The sequence below is a fragment of the Henckelia pumila genome, chromosome 3, assembly GCF_033568475.1.
Source record: "Henckelia pumila isolate YLH828 chromosome 3, ASM3356847v2, whole genome shotgun sequence".
In the NCBI taxonomy this organism is placed as follows: Eukaryota; Viridiplantae; Streptophyta; class Magnoliopsida; order Lamiales; family Gesneriaceae; genus Henckelia; species Henckelia pumila.
The window spans coordinates 108,566,147-108,578,023 of NC_133122.1; the positions used below are offsets into that span (position 1 = coordinate 108,566,147).

The window sequence follows — 11,877 nt, forward strand, 5'->3', positions numbered from 1 at the left end:
TTAGAAGTCATACCTTGTATTCGAACTCCCGTGTATTCCATTTTGAATTTTAGAACTTAGAATCGACGCTTGTTCTACATTTTTATGTATTTGAATACCTCATTGTTGGAAAAATATTAGTTGGATCATGTTAGAGTCCTTATGGGTATGACATTACACTTTTGGGAGTCATTTTTGGTGCAGAAACAGCAGGCCATGCACGCCCGCGCAGCCCTGAAGGCGCGCCCGTGCGTCTTGCACTGTCTCGGAGGTCCGGACAGGGCGTCATGCGCGCCCGCGCGTCACCCTGATAAAAAAAAAAAAAAAACCTACTTTTCACGACGTGGTTTTGCGTCGCCGAATGTAAGATGTGCGTCGCTAAATGTATTATTGATTATTTTTATTTCTTTTGATTTACATGATTTATTTATGTTCGAGAGATTAAAATCTGGGTCCTCACAATATGCATGTATTTCATACTGAGATTTATTCTCACCAGATTTATCCGGCTATTTCTTTGCCTTTGTATGTGTGCATTGCAATAGGTTGGGCAGGAAAGAGTCAGACGAGACTTCGTTAGCTAAAGATTGAAGAAGTTAGAGGTGGAGACACGGGTTAAGATTTAGCAGATGTTTTGCTCTTTAAATGTTGATCAAGCATATTCAAATTTTAAGTAAACTATGTGTTGAAGAATACATGTTGAGTAGGTTGTATACTCTAGTTTTTGCATGTATTTAGATTACTAGATGATGTAAGAAATACATGAAACTATGTTTGGCAACATGTTTAGAACTTGATAACAATGAATGTGCCTGTTTTAGATTGAAAAGAGCAAGTTTTGGAAGAGATTAAACAGGGCAAAGGCTAGCTGCAAAAACTGGGCGGGGTACTACCTATGGCAGCTGGGGCGCATCCCAATGTTTCCCAATCCGTAGGTTGGGTGAAAGGGCGCCGCTCGAGCGGACAAATATGGCAGCTCGAGCGCAACCCCCTCTTTTATAAAAAAAAATTAAATTTGGTTATTTTTGCGACGTGATTTTGTGTCGCCAAATGCCCTGGTTAATTTTTGTTTTTATTAAACAGAATATATGTTTAATTGATCATATTGATTTTTGTAATCATGTTGCTTATTTATCAGATTGATATTGACTGTGATTAAGAATTGAGATTAGCACTCGAGGTCCCCACAATAGGTGGTATCAGAGCATAAAGTCTTGAACTAAGATAGAAGTTGAGCGGGGTAGATTGAGTCGAATGCATTTATAGTATTGCATGATTATGCTTTACTTGCTTTAAAGAATTTTATGCGAATATGATTTCTTGATTGAATATTACTTGCTTTACTGAGATGAGATTTACATGCTTATATGCTGCTATGTATGCCTGATTTATTGAATTATTTGAATAAGTGAATTCGTTGTAAGCATGTATTCTTTGAAAAGAATAAGAATTAGCAAGCATGTGTTATATTCAGAAGCATGAGATTATATGTATGCTATACTGAATTGTATTTTATAATCTCTGCATTTTATATTACTTTTGTTCTAGAGTAAGACGGATTTTGCTGACAGCATAAGAACCTCATACAGAACAGAACAGTGTCGAGGTAAATTTTTGAGCCGATAGATGTGATGATTGCACTGAGGAGTATGTTAGTTGAACAACTCCATAACTATTAATCACCAATTCATAAAGATACAAAATACGCTGTCTAGAAAGGAGTTGAGTTGAAAAGCTAGATCAGTTGGTCAAGTGAAGAATCTTCATATGAACATAGAACCAGTTTGATTATATATCAACTCCATGGCTTAGCAAGAAGTTGGTGAATTTTACAGAAGAGCTTGTTTAAGAGCAGACGTACTGAAATTGTTTGGCAGGTAAGTAAACAGAATTGTTTCTTTCTGTATTTGATAGAGAAGATACAAAAGTAGAATTTGCAGAACAGAAGCATAACAACTTCAATTGATTGAAGCCAGTGACAGAATAAAGAAACCACGAACCGGTTGTATAAGGAAGAGTGAAATTTTATTCACGCCTCTGTAATTGAGAAAAATATGATCATCACCTTCACTACAGATTCCATAGAAGTATAGCTATGACATAAGAGATAGTGACAACAACAACAAATATCGATTCAGCCTAAAAGCCATCACATGAAGAAATATAAGAATAGCTCCCTTAGCTGAAACAGATCAAGAGAAAATTTGAATGGCAGATAATTTCATAGGCAATAAGCAAGTACAAAAAATGAGGCTCAAGTTACACCAGATAATGAGATTGCAGGTAATAGAGTAATTGAATGAATCTGCTTATATATTGATTGTATTGCATACATTCATAGAACAGTGATGTGTTATGCTACAATCTTTATCTATTGAGCCTTTATTAAATGTATTTGCTGAGATTTTGCCTTTGAGTAGATGGAATGCATTTGAAAGATTAAACAAAAAAGATACAATACAGATTTTAGAAAATAAGATTGAATGTGATAATATCAGACTTGGGTATTAAGTTAAGAGACATTATAAATATTAATGCAATAACTGAGTATCAGTTACATATTGATTGTTTCAGTTCAGAGATTAAGATAGATCAGCAATAGAAGTGACTAGAAATCTATGATATGAGTTTCAAAAAGTAAAGTTTCTTTTATTTCGGTACAGGTTATAACAAGATGAAAGTAGAAGAACGTCGGAAGAATGGTACTTGATGTGCTGAATTAGTATTGAACTAACCTAGAATTGACAGATATGTCAGTGGTTAGACTATACAAAAATGATTCAGATGAAATATTTCGATCTTTCTACCAAATGAAAGGCGTTTTAGATTGAGTGGTGGCTAATACGAAGGTTCTATGACAACTCGTATAGAAGAGCACTACTTGAACTTATGAACTCCAGAAATAGTTAGCATATCGCCTAGAGAAGAATTATCCTAGTGCCGAAATGGCTATTAATTCGATGAAAAAGCATTAAGTCGAAAAGATGATATTCGAATATTATCATTCAGAAATTTATAGATAAACTCATATCAATCGAGAATAAGAAAAATCAGTTATATTTGAGTCTCCTCTTCAATTTTGTTAAAGCTATTACGTCATAAAAATCACGATTCTTGAATCTATTGCTATCGATTCTGAGGTTTGTTATTTGATCTCGATCAATTTTGATAGACTCTTATTTCTTTTCTAGAGTCTTATTTGATTTACTCGCTGTCATTCAGAATATTTGATTTTGACTGACATTTATTTGATCGAGTTTTTTTGATTTGAAATTCAAGAGTCATTGACTATTTGATGTGTATTTCCGTATATCTTGAAGTATTTGGCTCATAACGGATAGACACTCAGATTCCGAGTACCAGCAAGAGTTATGGGTTGATTGCATGATTTACCATTTACTTGGGAAATAGAAAGAAGAAATGAGATGAATGCTTGATCAAGTGAGTACAGATCTGTAAATTTTGTACTTAAGTTTTAAACCAGATACTCAAACAATCATCATTGTTGCATTCCAAGCTAAGTTAGATTAGTTTGGAAAGATTAAGCAACATTGATATTAGATCAAGAAGTTAAGAATTCGATTGAGAATGCTAGATTAAGATATAAGATAAAACATTAGATCAGAACAGATGAGTTTTGAAATGAATAATCGCTTGATTATGCAAGATATTCTAGATATGGAATATCAAATTCTGAACAAGGCATATTACAACTAAATTTATATCCCTTAAGTTGTTTGAAAATGTATGAATTACATGTATGAATTACTTGGAAAGTAGTATTGGTGAATGAAAATGAAAGCAGATACGACAGAATTGACATTACCAATACGAAATTTCTAGTAAAAGAAGCAGAAAAGAAGAACCCAAGTGGTTTATGTAACAGATTTGTTATGTAAGAGTTGAAAGAAGATCAACTTTTCGAAAGATTTTAGTTCAAATCTACTCAAATCGTCATGATTTTGCAATTTAGATTGTAGTATATTTCAACAGATTCAAGAATATGTTGTATTAGACATGATACAGACATACAGAGATAACTGTTAAGAAATTATCAAGATGATCAGATTACATGCATTATTGAAATCTATTGTCGAAATTTCATGATACCATCCTCCGATTAGTGGACTATCAGATGTGATTATTCAGATTTTTGAGGATATGCTCAGAACTATAGTACTAGATTCGGTACTAGCTGCTTAATTTTATGCCACTTGATTACTATCATTCATGTGACAGCTATCTGATAGATATAGAGACAATATTTTGTTTATTAGATGACAAGAAAAGCAGAATTGTCTTTATATTGAAAACGGTATTTCAGAAGTATCAGCCATCATATCAGATATGATTCAAAAAAAGAAAGAGAATGTGAAGATGTATTCAAACAGAACAAGAACAAAGTAGAATCAATAGAGATAGCAGAAGAATAAAAAATACAAATTTTGATCTGTGAACAGAATGATTAGCAAGAAAATTTCTTTTCAGAGCATTCTCCAATTGAAAAAGAGATTTTAAAAGTGATTCAATGAATAATCCTTGTGAGTATTCAATCTAGCTTATTGATTAATACTCAATCAAGAATTGTTATATATACGAAATGTGATCCATACGCATAAGCCGAAGAACATCAGCTAGAATATTTCATGTGAATTCAATCAGATATAGCAGAAACCGATAAGATTATGAGTTAAGAAGAATAGCCGATGCAAATTTTGATCTAGAGGAAGAGCAGCTCAGATATAAGTTGACTCAGTAATTATAGGACAATGGATTAGCTATGATTAAAGAAGAGATCATGTAAAAGAATAAAAGAAGATATCAGAATAGATATATAAAGCTTACAAAATGAAGTAAGTATTACTTCAGTCAGCTATACAACTTACGATATTCAGCTGCAAGAAGATCGAATGCGATTTCGAGGACGAAATCATTCCTTAGAGGGGAGGAATTGTAAGGCCCGAAAATATTAATTACGCTCCACTCATGGCTAAAAATGGATGCCCTAAAATCAGAGGCACCTCACTATCTTCATCCATGTCAAGAATAACAAAATCAACAGGATAAAAACACTTATCTATCTTGTATATGACATTCTCAACGACCCCCCTTGGGTATTTAATAGATCCATCAGCAAATTTAAGAGAAATATCTTCTGGTTCAATGTTGCATATACCGAATTTATTAACAAGTGCATGAGGCATCAAATTTATGCTCGATCCTAAATCAAACAAAACATTATCAAATGATAAACTTTCAATATGACAAGGTATGGAGAAACTCCCTAGATCTTGAGATTTGGTTGGAAGCTTATTTTTCAGCACCGCCGAGCATTCCTCATTAATTGTGACTTGCGTTATATCATTCAACTTCTTCTTGTTTTTCAGCAAGTCCTTCAAAAATCTGGCATAATTATGCATCTGAGCTAAAGCGTCTACAAAAGATATGTTAATATGCAGTTTGTTGAAAATTTCAAGAAACTTTTTAAAGTGATGATCAAATAATAATGGCTTAGCTCTATGGGGAAAAGATAAAGTAGAAATATCAACATCATCATTAACTTCAAATTTTGAAGTCTTACCTTTCTTACCTGCCGTTGAGGGATTTTCAGCACGCACATTCTTCTTGGAATCTGAATTTTTTGGCCCCTCCATATTGTTTTCAGCATCCCTCTGCTGCTCCTCAGATTGTGCTCTAGTCACGACCATGATTGCATTCATGCCTCTGGGATTTAGTGTAGTGACCCTTACCCGGATCACCTACTAAACAGAACTTAGGCATGCAATTAACTTAATTAAACAGATATCAGAATAAAACTGCGGAAACCATAAATAAATTTACAACCCCAAGTAAAGGAATCTGTAATTTATCCAATAATATACAACCAAATCGAATAACTGTATAAACCCAAACAACAGTAATAAAACCTAAACGAAGCTCCAGCTGGCCAACCACTGACTAGCCCCTCCTGGATCCACCCTCCTCGTCCAATCTCAAACCTGCCCCATGGAATAGGGTGTCCAGAAAATACAGAGTACGAGACGTGAGCATAAAACGCTCAGTGCGAGAGTATGAGTATACATGCATGCAAAGTGAACTCCCTATAGACTCGAGGTTAAGGATCAGATAACAGAGACAGACCGGGCCCTAGTATGTAGCACGCTGTGCCGTCGCTTCAGGAGGTGGCTCCCATACCGAGATAACCGTGGATACGCCGGACCCAAATCGATGGAAGTCCATCCACTAACAGGATAGGGTACAACCCTACTAACAGACATCTCGAAAGAGATACAGCAAGATGCAAATGAATGCAGCATAATATCATGGCATATAAATCATGCAGTCACATAATACATCATACTCAGTCAGGATATCTCGAACAGTACTTTCGTACCTCAAAACAGTGCAAGCTCTACCAACTCTAGGTCCACGCCTATAGTCTGCTCTACACTGCCAAATGATACTACTATCATTAAAGTGATCTAAAAGCCTTAACTAAGCTATTGCATACTCCCAAATATTTATAGGAACCAAAAGCTATACCTTCGTCCGTCGTTAGTCCTTTGATGTCGATGCCTCCAAAACATGGGCACAACTCCGCTACGACTACCGAACGCCTCGCCGACCTCCGGACCAAGCCTAAGAAGACTAGAACAGCTCCAAAAGGACTAGAATGGAAAGGAGAACTCGGAATTGGCAAATGAAAGTGAAGCCTCGGCCTTCTATTTATAGACAACGATCGGAACTTCCGATCCTTGATCGGAACATCCGAACCTCGATCGGAACGTCCGATCCTGCCATTGGAGCTTCCGAAGATCCTGATCTGCCACGTGTCAAAATATCACTTGTTAACTCCGGATAGGGGTGATCGGAGCTTCCGGTCCTGATCGGAGCTTCCGATCGTGCCACACGTCATGCCTGACGTAATACCGATCGGAGCTTCCGATCCTGTTCGGAGCTTCCGATCCTGATCGGTGCTTCCGAACTCACCTTCGGAGCTTCCGAACTTTACCCAAGTAATTATGATTAATCCCTCAATTACTGATTTTGGTTACGGGCTACTACATTCTCCCCCACTTAAGATATTTCGTCCTCGAAATCAGATCTTAAGTACCGAATGCAAATACAGAAATCAGAAACATTCTTTATTCAAATAAAACGTTTACAGAGTTTGCAACTGAATATAACTTAAAGAATGAAATCAAAACAACTCAGGATGGTCTTTACGCATCCTGTCCTCGAGCTCCCAAGTAGCTTCCTCAGTGCCTCGGCGCTGCCACTGAACTAAAACCAAAGGAATGACTTTGTTCCGTAAAACCTTATCCTTATAATCCAGGATACGAAGAGGTTTCTCAACATAAGTCAAATCCTTGTCTACCTGAACCTCGGACCGCTGCAAAATATGAGATTCATCCGCCACATACCGTCGCAACAGAGATACGTGGAACACGTCGTGAATACTGGATAGATGCGGTGGCAAAGCTAGTCGATAAGCCAAATCGCCAATGCTCTCCAAGATCTCAAACGGACAGATAAATCTGGGAGACAACTTTCCCTTAAGGCCAAATCTGAGAATCTTGCGGAAAGGTGACACTCTCAGAAACACTTTCTCCCCGACCTCGAACTGCAAGGGCCTACGCTTGACATTAGCATAGCTGGCCTGACGATCCTGTGCAGTCTTAATCCGTTTCTTGATTTGATCAACAATATCTATCGCCTGCTGGATAAACTCCGGTCCCTCAGCCTGTCTCTCCCCCACTTCTTCCCAGAAGAGTGGAGTACGCCAACGTCGCCCGTACAACGCCTCAAAAGGTGCCATCCCAATACTAGTATGATAGCTGTTGTTGTAAGCGAACTCGATCAATGGCAAATGATCCTGCCAGGATGAACCAAAATCCATGACGCACGCTCTAAGCATATCCTCTAAAGTACGGATAGTGCGCTCTGACTGACCATCAGTCTCCGGATGATAGGCTGTACTCAAACTGAGAGTAGTACCCATCGCACGCTGAACACTCCCCCAAAATCTAGAAGTAAACCTGGGGTCCCGATCACTGACAATGCTCACAGGCACTCCATGAAGTCGGACGATCTCCTGAATGTACATTCGTGCCATGCGATCCACAGAGTACTCTCGGCTAAAGGCAATGAAATGCGCTGACTTGGTGATTCGGTCCACCACAACCCAGATAGCATCACAGTTCTTCGGGGATACCGGCAAATGGGTCACAAAGTCCATTGTGATAAACTCCCATTTCCATTCAGGAATAGGCAGACTGTGAAGCAATCCTCCAGGTCGTCGGTGCTCTTCCTTGACTGAAAGAGTGGGTTCCCGGTGAGCCAACTTGTGGCTAAGGGCTTTGATGACTCTTTGTATAAACAATCTTTTGTTTAATATAATTTACACTTTTATTAATGGCAATGACTTTATCTTTCTTCATATTGTTATATTGTGATATACTATTGTTGTTTTGATAAAGACCTTGAATATACTATAGTGTATGTAAGATGTGGTAGAACATGGAGATGTCTATCATGAAACACATTTTATAGTCACTTTATATTCTAAACTGTTCCTAGTCGATTGAGCCGATAAGGATCGCTCGAGTTTGAGACTAGCATTTGCGATGCAGAGTACCACGTTTCATTGGTAAAGAACATAGAGATGTTCGAAGCATGCAAATGGATATTCATATGATGAATGATCGAACTACCCTATCCGGACTTTCCAAGTGGTTATCACTTATCGAGTGGATAAAGTCCGCGGTTTTGGTTGTACACCATTAGTCCTTACTACTTGAAACATCATTGAGACTCTATATGCTAGTACTGTGCTTTGACTCGTTTACCGACTCTATTGGGGTCATCAGGTGTCGGGATTGGATACAGTTACAACACATATAGGAGTTGATGCTTTGTTGTCAAGGATTCACCACATACTTGCGAGTGTGGATATCCTATGCGATCTGAGGAGATATTAGTGTGACGAATCTCTGGCCAGAGTACATGATGTGTTTTAAGAAATGGTTTCTTAGTAACACATGCGATGTCACTATTTGATCTTCAAGATGTATTGCATAGTTATCAAATCTCGAACGACTCTCGATTTACCAATGGTTGTTGATTCGATCGGGATATATGGATGAAGGGACCGTACTGTACGCTAACCAAAATCTATTGGTTCTTGCAGGCACTATCAGTGATACCTAGGGAATCATGGGGCGATGTTGCTAGGCGCTCTTACCATGATTCGATGGGCATGTCGGAAATTGTTGTTCCGAGTCACAAGGAGTTGTGAGCCCACGGCTAGCTGTATCCCTGAACTGTTGGAGAACGTGGCGATCCGATCAATCAGAATTGATACCCGGTGCAGCGGAAGTTTAAAAATTTTGTATGGAACGATTCCATAATGGGTATCAAAACTTAACGATTAAATTGTGTGTGTAAAAATTAAATAACAATTATAAATTTTTACCTCCAATCTCGAATCGAGATTATGGACACCAACAGATTGCTCTGCTCTTGTTGTATATCCCTGGAACTGATGGACGAACTGTTCTTCAATCAGGTCCACGAACGGATAATTAATCCCTCTTATAGATTGCACTAGAAAATCTATCAGAAGTTTCTACGAAGAGAATTAACGAATTTGATCCGTTAAACCAGACTGTAATTCAAAATTCACAGACTGGATTTTCCGAGCAGAGGGGAAGGGGGGTCGACCACTATCAGAGAAAATACTTAGGGTTTTTCGAAAATTTGTGACCTGTTGTGTGTAATTTCTGTACTGCAATAACTTATTTATAATGTAGGCCACTAACAGCTTAGGGCCCATTAGTCATAAGTTCAAGCCCGACAAGCAAAGCCCGCATGTTCAGAAATTAATATAAAATTCATCATGACTCCGATTGATAAACCGATTTCACCAATGTGTACAGAAACCATTTCTGCACCTTTTAAAGTCAAGATAAATTTTTCTGAATCCGAATTCAGTGGTTTCCAAAAATTCCCATCCCTATGTCATTTTAGGAAATCTCACTCCTCTACTCATAATTAAGAAGTCCAACTTCTTTGTTCATTAAATTTAACTCTTTAAATTTAACTATCTCAACGGAGATTAAAAATCCATTACTCTGTGTGACCCTCAATGGTTCAGGGATATAGCTAGCCGTGGGCTCACAACTCCTTGTGACTCGTGTTGGAAAACTGGCGAGTTCCCAGACCAATTACGATTGATACCCGGTGCAGCGGAAGTTTAAAAATTTTTCATGGAACGTTTCCATGGTATGGGTATCAACCGTTCATCAATTGAATTACGTGTGTGTAAAATTTAAATAACAATTAAATAAATTTTACCTCAAATCTCGCAACGAGATTAATGGACACCAACAGAACAATTCTGCTCTTGTTGTCTCTCCCTGGAACCGATGAACGCCTTCAATCAGGTCCACGAACAGAGGTTTAATCCCTCTGATAGATTGCACTAGAAAATCTATCAGAAGTTTTCTGCGAAGAGAATACACGAATTTGATTCGTTATTCCTTATTGCGATTCAAAATCACAGACCGGAATTTTCTCGGGCAGAGCAGGAAGGGGACGGCCGAAAATTCTTTGAGAGAGAAGGGTTTCGATTTTTTTTCTGTCTCAAAAATTATGACCTGTTGTGTGTAATTTCTGTACTGAAATAACTTATTTATAATGCAGGCCACTAACACCTTAGGGCCCATTAGTCATAAGCTGGGGCCCGACAAGCAAAGCCCGCTCGTTCAGAAATTAATATAAAATTCATCGTGACTCCGATTGATGAAACGATTTCACCAATGTGCACAGAAACCATTTCTGCACGTTTTAAAGTCAAAATAAATTTTCCTGAATCCGAATTCAGTGGTTTCCAAAATGTCCATCCCTATGTCATTTTAGGAAATCCTACTCCCTTACTCTTATTTAAGAAGTCCAACTCCTTAGTTCATTAAATTTAACTCTTTAAATTTAACTATCTCAACGGGGATTAAAACTCCATTACACTGTGTGACCCTCAATGGTTCAGGGATACAGCTAGCCGTGGGCTCACAACTCCTTGTGACTCGGAACAACACTTTCCGACTTGCCCAACGAATCATGGTAAAGCGCCTAGCAACATCGCCCCATGATTCCCTAGGTATCACTGATAGTGCCTACAAGAACCAGTAGATTTTGGTTAGCGTACAGTACGGTCCCTTCATCCATATATCCCGATCGAATCAACAACCATTGGTATATCGAGAGTCGCTCAAGATTCGATAACTATGCAATACATCTTGAAGATCAAATTAGTGACATCGCATGTGCTACTAAGAAACCATTTCTTAAATCACATCAATTACTCTGGCCAGAGATTTATCACACTAATATCTCCTCAGATCGCATAGGATATCCACACTCGCAAGTATGTGGTGAATCCTTGACAACAATGCATTGACTCCTATATGTGTCGTAACTGTACCCAATCTCGACACCTGATGACCCCCTCAGAGTCGGGTAAACAAAGCACAGTACTAGCATATAGAGTCTCCATGATGTTTCAAGTCGTAAGGACTAATGGTGTACAACCAAAACCGCGGACTTTATCCACTCGATAAGTGATAACCACTTGGAAAGTCCGGATAGGGTAGTTCGACTATTCATCCTATGAATATCCATTTGCATGCTTCGAACATCTCCATGTTCCCTACCAATGAAACGTGGTACTCCGCATCGCAAATGCTAGTCTCAAACTCGAGCGATCCTTATCCTTATTATCGGACGGCTCAATCGACTAGGAACGGTTTTAGAACATACAGTGACTATAAGATGTATTTCATGATAGACATCTCCATGTTCTACCACATCTTACATACACTATAGTATATTCAAGGTCTT

The 11,877-nt window shown here is 38.1% G+C and overlaps 1 protein-coding gene across 1 annotated transcript; it reads right to left on the reverse strand.

Moving 5' to 3' along the window:
- Positions 1 to 4,952: 4,952 nt before the first annotated feature.
- On the reverse strand, positions 4,953 to 5,687 carry LOC140889293 (uncharacterized). The gene is made up of 2 exons (XM_073297011.1): positions 5,570 to 5,687; positions 4,953 to 5,413 (listed from the first exon to the last, which is right to left on the reverse strand). Exons 1-2 carry the CDS (start codon positions 5,685 to 5,687, stop codon positions 4,953 to 4,955), a joined length of 579 nt encoding a protein of 192 aa, XP_073153112.1.
- Positions 5,688 to 11,877: the final 6,190 nt, after the last annotated feature.